Source organism: Balaenoptera acutorostrata, chromosome 20, assembly GCF_949987535.1.
Source record: "Balaenoptera acutorostrata chromosome 20, mBalAcu1.1, whole genome shotgun sequence".
Taxonomy (NCBI): Eukaryota; Metazoa; Chordata; class Mammalia; order Artiodactyla; family Balaenopteridae; genus Balaenoptera; species Balaenoptera acutorostrata.
In genome coordinates, this window is record NC_080083.1 from 57,397,146 (window position 1) to 57,419,299 (window position 22,154).

The window sequence follows — 22,154 nt, forward strand, 5'->3', positions numbered from 1 at the left end:
GAGGAGCTTAGGGCCTGAGGTCAGACGCCCCGGGTTGGGGTTCTTTCTTTCTTTCTTTTTCTTCCTTCCTTCCTTCCTTCCTTCCTTTCTTTCTTTCTTTCTTTCTTTCTTTCTTTCTTTCTTTCTTTCTTTCTTTCTTCTTTCTCTCTTTTCTCTCTCTCTCTCGCTCCCTTCCTTCTTTCCTTCCTTCCTTTCCTTCCTTCCTTCCTTCCTTCCTTCCTTCCTTCCTTCCTTCCTCCTTCCTTTCCTTCCTTCCTTCTTCCTTCCTTCCTTCCTTCCTTCCTTCCTTCCTTCCTTCCTTCCTTTTTCTTTCTTTCTTTTTTTGTGGCCCCACCGCATGGCATGTGGGATCTTAGTTCCCCAACCAGGGATTGAAACTGTGCTACCCACAGTGGAAGCGTGGAGTCTTAACCACTGGACCGCCAGGGAAGTCCCGGGGTTCTGTCTTTTTCTTGTTTATTTGCTGGGTGGCCTTGGACAATCATAGATGTGTCTCGGGGTCTTTTCAGTCCTCTGCAAGATGGAGTTTAACCAAAGTGCCACAGACCCTCTAGCTTGTGATCTCAAGGTAACCTTCTGGTTCCCAGTATGTAATAGCGTAGGCCCCGCTGATGTCTTTCCAGCTGACCTCAGCTCTCTCTGAGAGGTCCCTCAGGAGCTACTGCCACACACCCAGTAGAAGCTCCTTTAAGGTTTTTTTAAAGGCAAAATGTTAACATTTAGTTAATATGGATGGTGGGTACATGGGCATTTCTTTTTTGTTATGCTAGTCTCTGTATCTTTTGTTAAGCTTCAAAATTTCAGAATTAACAATGAATTTTCATGTATCCATACAATGGAATATCATGTAGTCATTAAAAAAATGTGGATGACAAAATGCCTGTTCTATATATATATATACACACACAGAGATACATACATATATACACACACATATATATATCACATATGTATATACACACATATATACATATATACACACATACATATATATATACACACACACATATACATATACATAGATATATTCAGAGTGCAATTCCATTTTTATTTAAGGTAGGTGTTTTGAAGCAGTGGCATCACAAGTAACTTTTTTCTTTGCTTTGCTTTTCTCAAATTTGTAATTAAACATGTATTAATAATAATGGCTCCCATTATTAACTAATAGCCACCAATAAAAGCTGACTGTTCACTCAACGCCATGCTCAAATCACAAACACAAGTCTCGTTTACTTCTCCCCCAGCCTATGTGGCAGTCACTTACCCCCAGGGGCCTGCCCAAGGCTGGGGCCTCATTTATCCACCCTTGGATGTTCTGATCTGCCTTCCATGCCATGCTTCCTGCTGCCCACGGCCCTTGCAGACTGCTCTTCTGCTGGGCCATTCTTTGCCAGTGACCACCGCTGCTGACACAGTGATGGCCCTGGGGAGGAATACAACTCATTCCTCAGCCATTCTGCCCAGAGCATAAGATAGCCCTTCTCTGGCTCCTCACAGCTCATTTGAAACCAGGCGTGGGGTGAGGCCAAAAGAACAGAGATACACCCCAAAGAATAGCTCAGAACTACTGCAGAGACCTGCGCTCAGAGCCTCCAGGGGTTCCTATTTGACAGCAGGAATGGTTATATAATTTGTGGGTCTCAGCACAAAATAAAAATATGGGGTTCCTTGTACAAAAATTAATACTCTCAAGATGGTGACAGCAGAGTATTAAAACAATCACGGAGCCCTTCCAAATGTAGGGCCCAGGTTGCACACTCATGACACTTGCCTTGTTTGGCAGGCTTCTGTCTCACTTCTCATCTGCCTTCCTGAGTCCAATCCAGGCATCTTCACACAACCTGATTCTGATCCCAAAATGAGGAGGAAGAACTTTCCTTCATTCCAGCCTGAGCTTCACCTCCTGCATCCTCACCCCATCCCCCCTTCCCCCACCCCAATCAGCCTCCTCCCTGGGTAATTGAAAATTGAAAGTTGGGTCATCTTCCTCCATAGGAAAATCTACTCCCACCCGCAGGGTGAGGTCTGGCTTCACAGCCCCAGTAAACCAATCCCTTTATAGGGTGACATCAGTTCATTTCCTGAGTCTGGTTACTAAGAAACTAAGTTGGATTAGTCAGTCTGAAGTGACACCATGAGTGGGACACAACTAGCCCAATTTAGATGGGAGAGTGACAAGTTCAGTTCATTTCTTTTTCAATCACTTCTCACTAAAACATTTAAAAGACACTGGGACCCAACCTCCTCTGGGATTACCATAGGGACATCCGTCATTGCATGACGAGCCCACAGCTTACATCACCCCCATTTTCCTTGGAAATTGCTCTCTTCCACTCTCCATTGATAAGGAATGGGCAGGACCGACTCCACCTTCGGGGTGGACATGTGACCCATCTCAGCCCAATGAGCATTAGATCTAGGACTTTAGTTGAAACAGGGAGCTGTGAGGATATAACCCTGGAGCTGCTGGCAACCATGTGACCCCAGGAGGAGGTTGTAATTAAAGTCGAACCAGAGGGAAGAATGTTGAGGGACAGAGAGAGTGAGGCTGCTGATGCCATCGTTTGAGTCCCCAGATCCAACCGAGCCAGACGTCAGCGGTATCCCCCGGCTCGCCAGTGAATTCTCTTTTTGGCTTAAGATGGTTTGAGTTGGTTTTGTCACTGGCAATCAAAAGGGTCCTGACCACAGGGCTCCCCTTTCACAGGCAGTAATAATGTCTGTGCTGCTTACACTCTGTGCTGTGGAAATCACATGTGACAACTTACGTGCAACTGCTCTGCAGGCTGCAAAGGGCTTTTGAATGGAATGACCAGGGAAGGTCAGTCAGCTGATGCAGAGCCAGGACAGCACCCCGAGCCCAGTTCTCTTTCATTGCTAAGGAGCTGCCTCCTGCTCTAAGAAAATCAGTGAAAAGGGCAAGTGGTGGATGGAGCCAGGTGGCAGACAGGGCAGGGAGTGGGCAGGATAGTTGGTGGACAGGACAGGGGAGAACAGAGCAGGGTGTAGATGAGAAGAAAGTGGACAGAACAAGCGGTGGTCAGGGACTACCCTGTGTGGCCTTCTCATGCGTTTGTTGTGTCTCTGATGTCTGGGGCAGACCTGGCTTTTCAGGCATAGGCAGGGCAGAGTGAAGGTCTTGGAGGGCATGACCCCAGAGCTCACCTGGCCCCTCACTTCTGTCTTTCCAAAACCTCTCTTCATGCATCAACTTGTCATCCCAAGGGGTCAGGGCCCTGGCCTTTTTTTTTTTTTTTTTGCCACTTGTGTGACTTTCATCCAACACAGTACTGTAAGTTGCAGCCAGAACAATCAGACAACTATTACAGAACAATCAGACAAGAAAAATAAATACAATAATCCAAATCAAAAAAGGGCCCTGGGGGCTTCCTTGGTGGCGCAGTGGTTAAGAATCCGCCTGCCAATGCAGGGGACGTGGGTTCGAGCCCCGTTCCGGGAAGATCCCACATGCCACGGAGCAACTAAGCCCGTGCACCACAGCTACTGAGCCTCTGCTCTAGACCCTGCGAGCCACAACTACTGAAGCCAGCGCGCCTAGAGGCCATGCTCCGAAACAAGAGAAGCCACTGCAATGAGAAGCCCGCACACACCGCAAGGAAAACCGCGACTAGAGAAAGCCCGCGCACAGCAACAGAGACCCAATGCAGCCAAAAATAAATAAATAAATTTATTAAAAAAAAAAAAAAAGGGCCTGGCATTTTTGAGTTTGGATGTTTTTTTGGCTCAGATCTTTAGAGACCCTGATGGAGGGGTACCAGCTTTGTTTCTCTGAATCTGACTCTGCCATGCATCTTTGCTCTGGGCACTTCGCAGAACAAGCTCCTTCCTTTTTTGGACGTGGACTTGAAGGAACCCTGTCTTGGGTGCCCAGAGCCATTCTGGCCTTCAGAGGTGGGGCCCTTTCCTGGAGCTGTGGAGTTTACAGCCTTTCGGATCAGTGACTGAATCAGGATCCAGAACTTGGCAGCCTGGGAGAGCTGCAAGTATTTGACCTGGTCCCCTGCTTCCCACCATGTGAGACGAGAGGTCTCTGACCTTTGAGAAGTCTTCTTGGGCACTGATGTCCATGGGTCAACATGGGCTACAGTCAGACATGGCCTGAGTCTTCTGTGCCAGCCGGCTAAGCCACCCAGCCTGCCAGACTCAGCTCCTTGGGGTGGGGAATGGGTCTTGTGCCTGGACCCTCAGGGACACATGGCGCCCGGCAGATGTTTGCTGATTCTCAAGATTCTCAACCAGAAATATCCAGTTTCAAGGGGGGCATGTGGAATGGGGCAGTGGTGGGATATAAGGAAATGACTGCAATCACCTTTTTTCTCTTTCATGGTCTCTCCCATGAAACCCATATCCCTAAGGCCCTGACATGGGCCCTGAGCGAGATAGAGGCAGAGTGGTGGGATGAGAGCTGGGTGAAGCATCCCTCCCCCACCTTCCTCTCTCCCCATCACCAGGTCAAGTCCAGGGCATTCTCAAACTCAAAGGCAAGTGGTCCCTATAGGAGTGTTGGAAACTGGATATCTGGGGAGAATAGAATGCCTACCTGCCCTAAGTCACAGTTAAACACAGTCAAGGGAGGCAGAGGTCAGTGTGGAGAGGACCCAAGGGTAGGAGGGGCAGATGGGGTTGTAGATTGAGGCTGTCCTTGCAGTGTAGCCAGCCGTCAAACCATAGCAGCCTGATATCTTTAAACATCTGAGTTCTCCAAGTCTCTTTTTTTTTTTTTTTTCTGAATTTCATGCTTAGCAAACCATCCCCTGATTATAATGTGGCTTGGCATCTAGGACAATACCTCAGTTTTGTGAGTTTGATTAACACGAGCTTGCCTGGAGATATGGTTCCACTCTTTTTTGCTTTATTTTGCATTTTTTGGCTTTTATTTTTAATGCTTCTTTTTTTTAAAAATATATTTGCTTCATCTGGGCTGCTGCTTTTCTCACATTCTACTTTTTTTTTTTCTTTAATTTATGGGTGTGTTGGGTCTTCGTTTCTGTGCGAGGGCTTTCTCTAGTTGTGGCAAGCGGGGGCCACTCTTCATCACGGTGCGTGGGCCTCTCACTATCGCGGCCTCTCTTGTTGCGGAGCACAGGCTCCAGATGCGCAGGCTCAGCAATTGTGGCTCACGGGCCTAGTTGCTCCGCGGCATGTGGGATCTTCCCAGACCAGGGCTTGAACCCGTGTCCCCTGCATTGGCAGGCAGATTCTCAACCACTGCGCCACCAGGGAAGCCCTTTAATGCTTTTCTGAGATGGATCCACCCTTGACTGAGTGAACAAAACTCGTCTCTGATCCTGCAGAGCTGGGGACACCCTAAAGTGATGACGATCTGTGAGCCCCTTGGAGAAACCCTTTGCCCTCTCCTGACTCTACCTCTTTGCATTTCCAGCTTGCTGGGGTTTGAATCTGGGCTCTGCCACTTATTAGCTGGGTGACCTTAGGTAAGTTTCTTAATGTCTATGTGCCTCAGTCTACTCATCTGTAAAATGAGATTAAAATAGGGTTGTTGGGACTTCCCTGGTGGCGCAGCGGTTAAGAGCCTGCCTGCCAATGCAGGGGACACAGTTTCGATCCCTGGACCGGGAAGATCCCACATGCCGCGGAGCAACTAAGCCCGCGTGCCACAACTACTGAAGCCTGTGTGCCTAGAGCCTGTGCTCTGCAACAAGAGAAGCCACTGCAATGAGAAGCCCATGCACTGCAACGAAGAGTAGCTCCCGCTTACTGCAACTAGAGAAAGCCCGCGCACAGCAACGAAGACCCAACACAGCCAAAAATAAATAAATAAATAAATAAATTTATTAAAAAAAAAAATAGGGTTGTTGCAGGACTGAAGGATATAAAATGCTTAGCGCAGTGCCTGGCACATACGTGCTATGTAAGGCTCTGCTGTTATTGTTTGAATTCCCATAATGCCTACCTGCTGTGAACCTCGAGCAAGTAACTATTTTTTTTTCCATCTGGCTTTCATTTCCTTATTTATAACATGGAATTAATAATAACATCTACTGGAAAAAGCATGGGGTAAGAGTACAGTGTCATAGCATTTATTACAGTTTTTTTTGTAATACCTATAAACTATAATGCTTTATAGCATTATAGTTTTTTGTAAACTATAATGCTCCACAAATGAACCATTTGTCTTGATTTTTATCATTTATTATTAACAATTGTTAGTCTTACTGGGCCCCTCTAGACTATAGTGCAGATGATTTTAATACTTAGTTCATAGCCTAATGAAACCTGAGAAGGGGACCAGAGAAGAGGGCAGAACCTGGGTGAAGAGAAGGTTTGGCGCTGCCCCCCCAGAGCGAGGAGGTGCCTGAGGGGCTGGAGGGGGTCTCTGCCTCTTCTGTGCTCTGTACCAGCGGCTTCGTTCCCTCTCAGAGGTTAAGTGGCTGCTCCCTGTGAAGTTGGAGGGGCTGGAAGAAGCAGTTGACTGTCCCCTGGGGGTATCGCTCTGATAGAGGGCAGAGCTGCCTTTTAAAAAGCGGAGTTGCCAGCAGTGATGTGGACGCAAAACTCAAATGGCAGAGGGAGGAGGAAGAGGGAAAATTCTTGCTTTGCCTTTAAAAGGCTCGTAACAACAAAAGAAGAGACAAAGAATAAGAACGCCACGGACTTCCCTGGTGGCGCAGTGGTTAAGAATCCGCCTGCCAACGCAGGGGACACGGGTTCGAGCCCTGGTCCGGGAAGATCCCACATGCCACGGAGCAACTAAGCCCGTGTGCCACAACTACTGAGCCTGCGCTCTAGAGCCCGCGAACCACAACTACTGAAGCCCGTGCACCTAGAGCCTGTGCTCCTCAACAAGAGAAACCACCACAATGAGAAGCCCGCGCACCACAACAAAGAGTAGTCCCCGCTCGCCGCAACTAGAGAAAGCCCACGTGCAGCAACGAAGACCCAACGCAGCCAAAAATAAAAAAAAATATAAATAAATAAATAAATTAAAAAAAAAAAAAAAAAAAAAAAAAGAACGCCTCATCCCTGGCCCTGCCTATACCTTGTGAGAGGAGGGGTGTGTGTGTGTGTGTGTGTCTGTGTGTGTGTGTGTATGTGTGTGTGTGTCTCTGTGTGTGTGTCTGTGTGTGTGTGTATGTCTGTGTGTATGTCTGTGTGTGCGTGTATGTCTGTGTGTGTGTATGTCTGTGTGTGTGTGTCTGTGTGTATGTTTGTGTGTGTGTGTCTGTGTGTGTATTGTGTGTATGTGTGTGTGTATATCTCTGTGTGTGTGTGTATGTCTGTGTGTGTGTATGTCTGTGTGTGTGTATGTCTGTGTGTGTGTATGTGTGTGTGTGTATGTCTGTGTGTGTGTGTCTGTGTGTGTGTGTGTGTGTGTGTGTGTGTGTGTGTGCTGTTGGCAGCAGGGGGCAGAGGACTAGAAAGCCAAAGGAAATATGAGCTTAAACACAACTTGGTTCAAGACACCTGAAAGCATACCTATGGCATTTACATAAGCACAAATTATTAAAAATACACCCTTATGTTGATGGGTAAAAACTGTCCACTAATAAGCAGAAATGCAAATAAGAAGGGAGGGGGCAGACTTTGGCATCAAGGTCAGGGAAATAAGAATCATTTGCTGGGGGAATTTTGAGTTCTGCTTGTTTCAACAGTTATATTATTTTCACTGCACTGCTTAGGACCTTGCTAACTTCGGGAGCAGCGTGAGGTCGGGGAGGCTTTGATGGGTGCAATCAGGGGTTAAGATTTCCAGATCTGTTGTCTGCTGCTGTCTTGGAGTTCTCTCATTTGTCCCCAGAAAACCTCCTCTGCTTGGCAGATGGGAGGATGGTCCAGGGCTGTTCCATCTGGGGAGGTACATTGCCAGAGCTCTCTGCTAGGTAGCAAAGGAGCTGTGATCTCCATTCTCACTTGGAATCTCCAAGGATTGTTTCTCTTGCCTGAGAGAGGGGGATAGAAACGAGGAGCATGCTGGGATAAACTCAGAGCCAATTCAAATGCCCAGCTCCACAATTCCCTAGCCAGGTGCTCACCTCTGGCTCTTCGCTTCCAGCAAAGCTGGATTTCCTGTCCTGAAGATGAAGGAAGGCATAGCGCTTTCCCAGAACACCTCACAAGGGAAACATTAGCATAGCAACACTAGTGAGTTTCAGAAGTTTCTTCACAAAGGGTCCCAGGAACGCTAAATTAGAGGGAAGAGTGCTTGGAGAGGGAGGCCTGAGAGTTTGGAAAATGCCTTTGAGACATGGGACAGAGTCATTTGTCATGGGACAGTCATTTCCTGCTAAGGTTATGCAGGAGAACCAGCCAGCATCACTCCCCATGCTAGCTGGCTGGCTGGGATCTGGGCAGGACTGATGAATTAGCCAAAGGAGTCCCAGATGGTCAGAGATTGTTAATGATGTAACATACACATTTGTTTATCCGAAAGTCTCCAGAGTGGGCAAGAGAGGAAAACAAGCAAATGGAAATATTCTACAGGGAGTGGAGCAGCTAACCTTTCTTGGCTTTCTTGTTTGTTCCTGAGCTGAAGATAGAAATCTGGCAAGAAGTGGATCTAGTCTTCTCACACTTTCCTTTTATATATATTTTTCTTTTGCTTCTTCCTTCTCCATCTCCTCCTCCCCTCCTCCTCTTCTTCTTCTTTTCTCTCTCTTTTTCTTTTTCTAGAAAATAAACCACTTTATTGAGGTATTATGGTACTGAGGTATGATGAACTCACTTTGAGACTAAAATCTCTTCACCTACAGAGCATGGATTTTCTGTGGAATCGGATTCTTTGACCACAAATTTGTGTTTCATTAACATTGTTTTTAAAAAAATATTTATTTAATTATTTGGCTGCACCGGGTCTTAGTTGTGGCACGTAGGATCTTCTATCTTCCTTGCAGCGTGAGGGATCTTTTAGTTGCGGCATGCGAACTCTTAGTTTCAGCATGTGGGATCTAGTTCCCTGACCAGGGATCGAACCCAGGCCCCCTGCATTGGGAGCACAGAGCCTTAGTCACTGGACCACCAGGGAAGTCCCTCATTACCGTTGTTTAATGGAAGAAAAGTGCTCTTGAGGGATAAAGAATGGTAGAGGGAGACAGAATAGCTGGTATGGCCTTTTGCTGGTTGATTTGTCTTTCTCTGGTAAAATTTTCTGGCAAGGAAGAACAATACTACTGAACCCAGACCCTTCTCTAGGACCAGTGGGTGACAGCCTCGTGGGAGGGAGGCTGGCTGGTGTATGGAACTCTGCCTTTTTCAAATATTAACTCTCAAGCAGAGGCCATGAGAGAGAGGCCTCAAATTGAGGTCAGAAGTGACCATTTCTTTCTGAGTTATCTCACTATATCTTCCCGTACCTTTATCAGGGCCCATCTGAGACTCTATACAGTATTATAGCAATTTGTGTGCCTGTTTTACAGGCCATGAGCTTATTGAAGGTGGGAACTACTTTTTTGGGGTGCGTGTGTGTGTGTGTGTGTTCTTTGTAACGCTCAGCATAGTTTCTTACCCTTTGAAAATGCTCAATACATGTTTGCTGAATGACTAGATGAGGCACGTGGGCTATTGAAAGAGGTAGACATACAAGATGAGCCGTAGAAGAGGGACATGAAAGAGAGGTGGGAGAGGAGTGGAGGTGACCTGCTTACCTCTCCCACTCACCTAGAAGAGGTGTTGGAGCAGAGTTAGAGGACAAGGGAATCCTTGCAGAACAGAGAACTTTCATCCTTATCTCTCTAGTAATTCCATTTTTTTTCCAGTGAGGCCCAAGCCCTGGATGAATGGATGGACCGTCCATGCCTTTATGCCCTCTGGTTGCTGGTTTTTCTGAGATTCGATAGAAGAGACTGACTTTAACTTAGTAATTTATTTGCTCCTCTTGGAACAAGATTGGCATGTGGGTGTTCATCACAGCACTGGTGAGGATGGGTTAGGAAGTGAGTTCTACTTTTTTTTGTGGGGGCGGGGGCCTGCACCACGTGGCCTGCGGGATCTTAGTTCCCTGACCAGGGATCGCACCTGTGTCCCCTGCAGCGAAAGCGCCAAGTCTTAACCAGTGGACCGCCAGGGAAGTCCAGGAAGTGAGCTCTTGAACTCACTTTGTCCTGATTCACTAGCATCTGGGGCAAAAGCTGCCCCCATTCTGTACTTCATTTGCTCAGAATTCATAGTCAGGACCTGACACAGCAAGAACCCACCACGGAGTGTTTCTGAGCCCCTAACTCACATCATTGCCTTTGATGGCTCATGAGACTGTACTGGCAGCAAAAGAGGGCCAGGAGTTCTCTAAGGGAAAGAGCAGCAAGGTTGTTCACATGTTTTAAATTATTTAGTTGCATCAAATATTCAGATTTGTGAGAACATCAGCAACTCTATTTAAAAACTCCAAGCACATCATGGATGAACTCAGTGTTTCCAGGCAGTTCCCAGCTTCCAGCCCACACTCAAAGAATATTCTAAGAGTTACTCAGGCTCATTTGGGTCAGCCTTCACCTCTCGGGATGAGCTAAAGTGCAAGTGCCATCCAAGGTTGATGATACTTGGTGTATGTTTTTCAGATAAGTGAATTTTAATGAGAGGTCTCATTGCACCCCATACCTCACCTCCCAGAGGAAAGAGCTATTCAACTTAGGAAATCAGGGTTGCAAGGTTCACACAGTCATGATTTTTGTGTAGGTGGGTGTGGGAGCTTAATCCCTTGGGATTGTGCCTGTGAAATATGTGTGTGTTTCTGCATATGAAGTTGCTGCTCTTCTCACAAAGCTTCATTATTTTAGGTGAGACCCAATGTGACACCTATTGACGTTGTTCTGGAGCTCAAGATGTGTGTCCTAATAACAACCATTTATTGAATGTTTCCTATACACCCAAGAAAGAAAGAAAGAAAGAAAGAAAGAAATTACATTATGTTATCTAACATTTTCACTCAAAAAACCCCAATAAGCCAGGTATTATTATTCCTATTTTATAGATAAGAAAAGAAAAAAAGGCTCACAGATGTTATTCAAAGTCACATCAAGGTCTGATTCCAAGCCTGGGGTTCCTTTCCATCATACAGCAATATCTCTTTTCTGCCAGGTTTCTAAGACTATCCTACATAAAATCTGGTAGCCCTGTCAAAACATTAAATAACACTTCCCCCTCTATAAAGGTGACCTCTGGGGAGGAGAATAGGAAGTGTGTGTGTGGAAGGGGGTATGTGGGGTGTGGTTTCTGGGAAGCTGGTAAGGGTCTACCTTTATTTTGATAGTGGTTGCACAGAGCTGCTCTTCGTGATAACCCATCAGGTTATACCCCATCAGGGTATACACATATGATTTGGGCTTTTCTTGTGTTTGTTATACTTCAATAAAATGTTTATTTAAAAAATCCTTCCTAGCAACTAATGTTGGAGGGGAGCCCTGCCTCCCATGGTCAATATGTTCTAATTAATCAACAGGATTCCCTGGACTCTATTACACAGCAAATTTAAAAATAATACAAATATGTCCAGAACTTCTGCTGCCAGTATCCTTGTCCTCACGGTGAACCACGGCCACCCCCCGCCTCTGCAGGAGACCCTCCAACGCTAGCAGGTTTACTCGATATATATGGAAGGAAGGAGAAGGACGTGCCTGCCGTTTTATGGATTAAGAAGAACGCCTGGAGTTATGCCAGGGAAAATCATCATTTCTTACTCTATCAACTGGAGATCTTTTATAGTTTTGGGATAATTAGTAAGATTATTGATCTATCATTAATTCAAATCTGAGTTTCAATTAATTTAGTCAGACTATCAGATGGAACTCTAGGTAACTTAAGGCTTTGATTCAGTGGGAAGATAAAAGAAAGAAGGAAAACAAGGAATAAGGCATCAGACTCTGTGTGGACCAATATTATATGCTGGCTGTATCACACGGCCATTTTAATTTTAAGACTTAAAAATTTGGATATACACAAATAATGTGATGTAATTAGCTTTATCAAGTGAAATGTATACAGTAAGCATTACAATGTATACATGACCCATGAGGAATGTTTGATCTTAAGACTAATGTCCCCTCCAGGGGCTTCCCTGGTGGCACAGTGGTTGAGAATCTGCCTGCCAATGCAGGGGACACGGGTTCGAGCCCTGGTCCGGGAAGATCCCACATGCCGCGGAGCATCTGGGCCCGTGTGCCACAACTACTGAGCCTGTGCTCTAGAGCCGGCGAGCCACAACTACTGAAGCCTGTGCGCCACAACTACTGAAGCCCGCACGCCTAGAGCCCGTGCTCCACAACAAGAGAAGCCACCACAATCAGAAGCCCGTGCACTGAAACAAAGAGTAGCCCCCGCTTGCCACAACTAGAGAAAGCCTGCGCACAGCAACGAAGACCAAAAATAAATAAACAAAATAAATTAATAAAAAAATACAAATATGTTGATACCTTGCCCTTTACAAAAATGTTTCTAAGCGTATCACAATAAAAAGTCATGTACAGGGGCTTCCCTGGTGGCACAGTGGTTGAGAATCCGCCTGCCAATGCAGGGGACACAGGTTCGAGCCCTGGTCTGGGAAGATCCCACATGCCGCGGAGCAACTAGGCCCGTGAGCCACAATTACTGAGCCTGCGCGTCTGGAGCCTGTGCTCCGCAACAAGAGAGGCCGCGATAGTGAGAGGCCCGCGCACCTCAATGAAGAGTGGCCCCCGCTTGCCGCAACTAGAGAAAGCCCTCGCACAGAAACGAAGACCCAACACAGCCATAAATAAATAAATAAATAAATAAAAATTAAAAAAAAAAAGTCATGTACAAAAATAAAATAATATTAGGAGGAGGTGACCAATATTATAGGAAAAGGAAAATTGCTACACACATATGTTACTCTGTTGAGCATCACAGAAGGTTTAAGACCAGCTTCTGCTCTCAAGATGCTTACAACCAAGCTGAAGATACTGAGTATTTACTAGTGGTAAGTAGACACCTGTCTTCAAATACACTGGAACTCGTAGGAAAAGGCTCTCTTCCAATTTGGTAATCAATAAACCCAAAGGAAGTGAAAGTTCTCATGGGCTACATCCTGCATTTCATGCGTGGGTAATTGAGGTGGGAAAGACCACACTTGATCAATAATTTTAAATCTTTGACCACCAAATCTTAAAGCTTTTAAAGTGAATATTTATATCTTTATAAGATGGTTTAAACTTGGAGAGACCCATGTATCTAGTCACCAGGATGCTTTTGTAATTGATTTGTAATTATGTTCCCTTTTGTTTGCAGGCATTTTCTACTGAGGCTAGATTCACCACCTCAAAGAACACACATCTTATTCTAGTTTACTTCAAACTGTAGTGGTTTTTAAACTTTCTGACTGGGGAAGTTACACACTTTTCTCCTTCTCTATACCCTAGGGGCTTAGGGACCTGGAGGGAGAAGTCACTGGGCTATTCAAATCTATAGACCACTTCCCTTAGTAGTTGGTTTTCTGCAATTTGTGTCAGAAATAGCCAGTGTGGCACACGGCTGTGTTTCTGAAATTTTAATGTGCATATTTATTTTCTAGGGATCGTGTTAAAACACAGATTCAGATTCAGCAGGTCTGGGGTGGAGCTTGAGATTTCACATTTCTAACAAGCTCTGAGGTAATGCCAATGCTGCTGGTCTATGGACCAAACTTGTAGAGAGAAAGGAACGTTAGGCTTTGAATCATAATTCCTGGCCTTGTTTTCTTGGACAAGTCACTTTGCCTCTCTGGATTTGAGTTTCCTCAAATGTCAACTGTATAATAGGGGACAAAAGTGGATGCAATTACTTCAAAGCTTACATTCATGGAATTTTCAGAGTGATACTTCGATTTTAAAAAATCTCCACTTATAGGACCATGTACAGTCTTTCAGGGGACTAATAGATAAACCAGTATTAGCAAAGTAGGAAATATAAGGGCTGAATGAGGAGGGCAGAGAAAGGGATGAAGTGCAATAACGACTTCTTATGGCAAATATAAGGTTCTGATGCTTCAGAGTGATGGATGTTGGATCAATAAGTGTTGCCTAGAGAGGCTGCTACTTTTTCCCAACAATCACTTCAAGAGGATATTTTTGATCATTTACATTATTGATAATTTAGTTATAATCTAGTTATGTTATTGATAACTTAGTTGTATAAAAAACTTGAATGAGGGAAGCAAGGGATGAGTGTGAACAATGAAATAAGCAAACACTTTCAGGAGGCTATGAGTTAGTCATGGCTGGAGGGCAGCTTTCTGGAGGCACAAGGGAGTCTGGTTTGAAAACAACAGTTTATTTCTTCTGCAGATCATTTCTATGTTTAACTTCAGCCAAGTTGGCCAGGAATTCAGATATTTGACCACAGCTACCAGACTTACCGCGTCCGGAGCTTGTGAGGTAAGGGTGGGAGGACAAATGTAGCCTCCCACAAGGGTTACGGAGGGCAAAGGTGCTCGAGGTTCACAGGGTTGAGAGGCAGGAAGAGTGAGTGAGAAAGGGACACAGGTGATTTAAATGCATGAACCAAGCTCCTGACCATCTGAACCTCTGGGGGCGGCCCCTCCCCCGCCTTCAAGCATCTGTTTTGAGCAGCAAACAGGATCACGCAGAAAGCGTTCTCCAGGCTCACAGATACAGGCTAGTTTCTCTTTAAGTTCCAAAAGCAAGCGAGGGGAACGGAGAGAACTGGTGACGGCGCCCTCTCCCAGGATTGAGATGGGGGCGGGGGACTAGAGATCCTTACCTTATGCAGGACGTGCTCATGGAAGTCAGGGCCAGCTCCCCCCTGGTAGGAGTCGAGCCTCTGCAGATCCATGCCTGGCTTGGACCCCGCTGCTCCGCACTCTCCCAGCGCTCTGCGTCAATGCTCCCAGGAGCTCTGTCCGGGCTCTGCGGGGTGCAGCCGGCTCGGGTCTAAGCCCCGCGGACCGGGCCGCATCCGGTTCAGCACTGGACAGCTCCTGCAGCCGCTGCGGCGCGGTACCCTGAGAGCAGGCGGCGGCTGCTGCCCTCCGCAACCGCGGCGTTTCAGCACCAGGAACAGCGATACAGTCCCTGCGCGCCTGGGACCAGAGTTCTGTCCTAGTCCCCTGTCTCGTGACTCCAGGATGCTGGGAGGGCCGCCAGATTTCAATCTAGCCGGTGGCCCGTGCGTATCTCATTCAGCTACCGGATTCCGGAGCCTCAGCGACCCAGCTGCGTTCTCCGGGTATTGCGGTCCCGGGAGCTCACCGTTCCTGATTCTTAGTGACCGAGCATGCCCGTCACACCACGCCGCTCAACTCTCCTCCCTCGGTTGCAGAGGCAAAGCCCTGCGGCGCTGGAGCCGCTTCTCTTTTGGTCTCTGGACAGTTCCCTCCAGTAGGTATGAGGACGACAGGTGATGGCCCAGAGGGGTCCCTGACGTTTCTGAAATATTTTTCAAAATCTTGCTTAACTGCATTTTCCTAGAGGGAGGGTCCAGAGCTTAAATTACACTCTCTAGGATGCATATGTCCCCCCCAGAGTTAAGAACAATTGTCTTGGGAAAGGCAGAAGGGTTGTTTGGTTAAGAGCACAGGCTCCAGAGTTCAAATCATGGCTCTGAAAGTTATAAGTTGTGTAACCTTGGGCAAGTTACTTAACCTCCCCTAAGTGTCCACAAAATGGAAATAATAATAGTACCTACACCATGGTGTTGTTCTGAGGATTTAATGAGTTTATTTACATAAAGAACCTAGTACGGTGCCTGACGTATATTAGGAACTCAAAAAATGTTAGCCATTGTGCTCTCTGGGCAAGGGGTTGGGAGCTCTGTCTACCTCCCCTAAACACCAGGAGAGTCCTGCTGCTGGGACCACCAATTTGCAGAGTTGTATTACCACCGGGAAAGGTGAGCATGAAGATGACCACCATGGGAACTGGAAGCTGAGACTGTGGTCTCAGAGGTTTTCCTAATATGATGACCTTGACATTCAGCAGGCAGCTACCTCATTAGACACAAGTCCTATCACCACCGGCCTCTAGAGTCAATATTAATATGGAGGGAAAGGGCCAGGCCTAAGTTTAAAAGGGTGCATTTAACTTCTGGGCTTCAATTCCTTTTCTGGCTGGGTAGCTTTAACCAAATCACTTAAGTTCTCTGGGATTGCTAACATTTTCTCATCTGTAAAATAGGTAGAGCTATGTGTGCCTACCTCATTGGGTTTGTGTGAGGAGTAAATGAGACAATTATGTGAACATCTTTCTTTCTTTTTAAACTGTAAAACAAGTTTCACTTACCAGGTGTTAGTATTACTGGAATCTCTATACTATAGATACTCAATAAGTATTAATTAAATGAACAAAGCCAGGGAAAATGTGTTTGTATGTATGAGATTCTCAGTAGTCCTATGGTTGGGGTTCTTAACCTGAGGTGAATAGATGGACTTTAGGTGAACTGTGAAACATTGTTAGATGGAACATGTTATGAAAAGTTTTGCTTATGTGGATTTTTATGGAGAGAAGTCTCATAGATTTCATTGTTTTCAAAGTTGTCTATTCAAAAAAAAATTTAAGGGTCAACAGCTTAAAAGAAACTCTCATCATAACTTTTCCCTGAGCTTCCTCACCATCCATGACTACTGTAGTTAAGAAGGTTCCAGAAGCCAACAGCTGCTTTGCCCTGAACTTTACATTCCTGGGAAGGGTCACCACTTCTTGGGGTCTGGTTCTGAGCGCTGAAGGTTCATAAACATGATTTCATCTGTTTGCTCAAGGCTTATGGAGAGCACATAATGGAGGATCTGAACTGATCTGGAGTTGATGATGGAAGACTTCCCTGAGAAATGATGTTTAAGCTGAGATCAAGAGGAAGAGTAGGCATCGGTCAGGTGAAGGAAGTGGTGGTGTGTCTCCAGGCACATTGATCAGCATGTGAAAAAACTTCACGGTGGTCAGGAGCTGAAAAAAAAAAGCCAGTCTGGCTGGAGTCCAGAAAGGGAGGGGAGAAAAATGATGGGAGACAAGTCTAGAGAGGTAAGGACCAGATCTGTGGGCCAGGTTTTGGACTTTATTCTAAGCAATTCAAACCATGGAAGGACTTTAAATAGGGGAGTGACATGGCCAGATTTGAGTTTTTTTTTTTTTTAAAGATTTATTTCTTGATTGATTGATTGTTATGTTGGGTCTTCATTTCTGTGCTAGGGCTTTCTCTAGTTGCGGCAAGTGGGGGCCACTCTTCATCGCGGTGCGCAGGCCTCTCAGTATCGCGGCCTCTCTTGTTGCAGAGCACAGGCTCCAGACGTGCAGGCTCAGTAGTTGTGGCTCACGGGCCTAGTTGCTCCGTGGCATGTGGGATCTTCCCAGACCAGGGCTCGAACCCGTGTCCCCTGCATTAGCAGGCAGATTCGCAACCGCTGCGCCACCAGGGAAGCCCCTAGATTTGAGTTTTAAAGATACTACTCTGGCTATTGTGTAGAGAATGGATTAAGAGTCAAGAATAAATGTGCTCATCTTTTTGTATTGATTTTAAAATCTCTTTATATATTAAGGACATTAATCTTTTATGCCATAAATATTTCATTATTTTCTGTGGATTGTTTTCTAATGATTAACTTTGTTTATGCTTTTATTGTACCATATTAAAGTTTTTAATCTTTAAGTTTGGATTAAGCATAAGTAGGTGTTAGCCAGGCAGAGGATATCAGAAAGTGTATTGTTGAGCAAACAATATAAGTAAAGAAAAATAGATATTCTTTAGGGACTGTGTCCATTAAAATGTGATAGGATGATAAATTGATTTTCTTTATTCTAGGGCTATTTATGTTCAAATAACTAATACTATTAATTTATAATTTCAAACTTTATGATTTCTTTTAAAGTTGTTAAAGTGTGTTTTATGATCTATCTTGCTGAACATTCCAGGAGATCTTGAGAAGAATATGTATTTTGTTGTTGGATGGAGTATTCTATAAATATCAATCAGGTCGGACTTGAGGACACAGGGAGGGGGAAGGGTAAGCTGGGACGAAGTGAGAAAGTGGCATGGACTAATATATACTACCAAATGTAAAATAGATAGCTAGTGGGAAGCAGCCGCATAGCACAGGGAGATCAGCTTGGTGCTTTGTGACCACCTAGAGGGGAGGGATAGGGAGGGTGGGAGGGAGACACAAGAGGGAGGAGATATGGGGATATATGTATATGTATAGCTGATTCACTTTGTCATAAAGCAGAAACTAACACACCATTGTAAAGCAATTATACTCCAATAAAGATGTTTAAAAAAATATATCAATCAGATCAAGTTGATTGATAGTGCTTTTCAAGTCAACTATATCCTTACTGATTTTCTGCATGCCAGATCTATCAGTTACTGACAGAAGGTTTTGAAACCTCCTACTATAATTGTGGGCTCGTCTTTTTCTCCTTTCAGTTCTATCAGTTTCGGCCTCAAGTATTTTGACACTCTGTTTTTAGGTGCATACACATTTCTTGGAGAACTGACTCCTTTATCGTTTTGAAGTGCCTTCCTTTATTACTGACAGTTTTCTTTGTTCTGAAATCTTCTTTGTTTGAAATTAATATAGCTACTCCAGCTTTCTTTTGATCAGTGCTAACGTGGTATAACTTTCTCCATCCCTTTACTTTTTTTCTTTTTTTAATTAATTAATTAATTTAATTTATTTATTTTTGGCTGCAGTGGGTCTTCGTTGCTGCGCGCAGGTTGTGGCGAGTGGGGGCCACTCTTTGCTGCGGTGCGTGGGCCTCTCACTGCGGTGGCTTCTCTCGTTGCGGAGCATGGGCTCTAGGCATGCAGGCTTCTGTAGTTGTGGCTCACAGGTTCTACAGCACAGCAGGCCCAGTAGCTGTGGTGCACGGACCTCGCTGCTCCACACCTTGTGGGAACTTCCCGGACCAGGGCTCGAACCCATGCCCCCTGCATTGGCAGGCGGATTCCCAACCACTGCGCCACCAGGGAAGCCCTCCATCCCTTTACTTTTAACCTGTTGGAATCTTTATATTTAAAGTGTGTTTCTTGTAGACAACATATACTTCAGTCTTTTTTTTTTTAATCCACTCTGATGATCTCTGTCTTTTAATTGGTGTATTAAGCCATTCGCATTTAAAGTGATTGCTGATGTATTTGGGTTAATATCAACTGTGTTTGTAACTATTTTCTATTCATTGCCAGATGCTTCTTGTTTCTGCATTCTCTGGTTTTAAATGAGCGGTTTTACATGATTCTTTTTATCTCCTCTTTTAGCATATCAATAAAAAATTCTTCTTAAAACTTTTTAAGGGGTTGTCTTAGAGTTAACAGTACTGTGTGTGTGTGTGTGTGTGTGTGTGTGTATATATATATATATATATATATATATATATATATATTTAAAATATATATTTATTTATTTGGCTACGCTGGGTCTTAGTTGTGGCACATGGGATCTTTGTTGCCGAGCGTGGGATCTTTAGTTGTGGCAGGCGGGATCTTTTTAGTTGCAGCATGCGGGCTCTTAGTTGCAGCATACGAGACCTAGTTCCCTGACCAGGGATCGAACCCAGGCCCCCTGCAATGGGAGCGTGGAGTCTTAACCACTGGACTGCAAAGGAAGTCCCATCAGTACTGTATATATTTTTAACTAAACTAAATCCACCTTCAAATGATACTATTCCTGCTTCAGTTGTAGTGTAGGAACCTTAAAAACAGTGTTCCCAATTCTTCCCTCCCATTCTTTGTGACATTGCTGTCATTCATTTCACTTATCCATGTGCAATAATCATTAAATACATTGTTATTATTGTTACTTTAAATAATTATCTTTTAGATCAATTAAGAATAAGAAGAATAAGATTTTATTCTACCATCGTTTATTCCTCCTCTGACACCCTCCCTTGCTTTATGTAGATGCAATTTCTGATGCATATCATTGTGCTTTGCCTGAAAAATATCTTTTACCATTTCTTGCAAGGAAAGTCAGCTGACAATGAATTCCCTTGGTTGTCGGTCTAAGAAAGTTCTTTATTTCTTCTTCATTTTTTTTTTTTTTTTAGTTAGTATTTTTATAGCTACTTTATTTATTTATTTCTTTTTTATTTTTGGGTGTGTTGGGTCTTCAGTTCGTGCGAGGGCTTTCTCTAGTTACGGCAAGTGGGGGCCACTCTTCATCGCGGTGCAGGGACCGCTCTTCATCGCGGTGCGCGGGCCTCTCACTATCGCGGCCCCTCCCGTTGCGGGGCACAGGCTCCAGATGCGCAGGCTCAGTAGTTGTGGCTCACGGGCCCAGCTGCTCCGTGGCATATGGGATCTTCCCAGACCAGGGCTCGAACCCGTGTCCCCTGCATTAGCAGGCAGATTCTCAACCACTGCGCCACCAGGGAAGCCCCTCTTCTTCATTTTTGAAAGATAATTTTGTTGAATATAGAATTCTAGGTTGGTGAGTTTCCCCCAACTAATTTAAATATTTTATGCTACATTCTTGCTTGCATACTTTTTGATGAGAAGTTTACTATAATTTTTACTCCTGTTCCTCTATAGGAAAGCTACTTTTTCCTCCTTTGGCTTCTTTCAGGATTTTGTTTTTGGTTTTCTTCAGTTTGAATATGATATGATTAGATATAGTTTGTGTGTTTTGTCTTGTTTTTGTTTTTTGGCCTTTATTGTGCTTGGGTGTTTTTTTTTTTTTTTGCTGCACCGTGCAGCTTTTGGGACCCTAGTTCCCCAACCAGGGATCGAACCCTCACCCTCAGCAGTGAAAGCGTGAAGTCCTAACCACTGGACAGCCAGGGAATTCCCTGTACTTGGTCTTTTAGATTTGGTTTCTGTCATTCATTTTGGAAAATTCTCAGCCATTACTACTTCAACTATTATTACTTCAAATATTTCTTCTGATACTTTCTCCCTTTTTCTTCTAGCATTCAATTCACATGCATATTACATCTTTAAAGATTATTCTACAATTCTTGGATTTTCTGTTCTGTTTTTCTTTTCATTTTGTTTGGGAATTTTCTATTAACCTGTCTTCAAGCTAACTGATAATTTTCTTAGCCAGGTGTAATCTACTGATGAGCCCATTAGGGTCATTCTTCGCTTCCATTACAGTGGGGTGTTTTTTTTTTTTTCCTGACTTATTTCTCTTTTTTTCCATTACAGTGCTTTTGATTTCTTTCTACTTACATTACCTGTCTTGGCATGTTGCCTACTTTTCCCATGACATCCTTGAACATATTAATCACAGTTATTTTAATCCCATGTCTGATAATTCCATGATCTATATCATATCTGAGTCTGGTCCTGATGTTTACTTTGTCTCTTTAGACTGTGTTTTCCCTTGCCTTTTAGTGTGCCTTGTAATTTTTTGTTGAAAGCCAGACAAGTTGTATCAGGTAATAGGAATTGAGGTGAACAGGTCTTCAGTGTGTGGGTTTATGCTACTCTGACTAGGAGTTAGGACTTGTTCAATGTTTGTTGTAGCTATGGGCGCCAGAGACTTTAGAATGCTCTAGGGTCCTTGTTTTTGTCTCCTCTCTTGACATTGGGCTTCCCTAAGTACTTCTACATCAGAGAGTCTGTGTCTTGCAGCTCTTTCAGCTGTAATCCGCCATTACTATATTGGAGCCCTGTTGGTGCGGGAAAGGGGGATGTTCCATCATCTTCCGGTTAAATCTCTTTTAATGGGTCTTTTAGTGGGTCTGTGTCCCTGGCTTGTGACTTCACCAATGTTCTTCTTGCGCAGATTTTTACCTGCCTTAAGTGACACGGGAAGGCTAGAGGGGGCTCAAGTGAGAGGAATGCCCTCCCCTCATGGCTTTGGGACAAGGCTCAGGTACAGTCTTCTCTCTGCAGAAAAGGCCTTTGTTACAGCGAAGGCTTTGGGCATATTTCACAAGGATTACTCTTTCCTTCCCCTTGCAAGAGCCATGAAGATATTTTGAAATCTTTCCTGTGAGAACCTGGTGGGTTTCCTGGAGGTCAAGTCCGTGAAAGTGTGGGGCCCTCCTAAGACTGTGGCTCCCAGGAGTTGCACTCTCACATGAGTCCACGTTCAGCCTCCAGCAGTTCCTCAAAATTACTGTTGCAGGAAGGGGGACCCCTTCCAGGGCCCGAGAGTGGGCTCTTGTCTAACACTCGGAAATGAATTGTCCGAGGAGACACACGTGCTGACAAAGCAAGAGACTTTATTGGGAAGGGGTGCCTGGGCAGAGAGCAGGAGGGTAAGGGAACCCAGGAGAACTGCTCTGCCACGTGGCTCG

At 44.8% G+C, this 22,154-nt stretch overlaps 1 protein-coding gene across 1 annotated transcript in view; it reads right to left on the reverse strand.

Moving 5' to 3' along the window:
• RAB37 (RAB37, member RAS oncogene family) overlaps positions 1–14,757 on the reverse strand; it is a 71,971-nt gene extending 57,214 nt beyond the window's left edge. The window contains exon 1 of the mRNA XM_007185622.2: positions 14,686–14,757. Coding sequence (XP_007185684.2) covers positions 14,686–14,757 — 72 coding nt within the window. The remainder of the gene's footprint in view (positions 1–14,685) is intronic.
• Between the last annotated feature and the right edge of the window lie 7,397 nt (positions 14,758–22,154).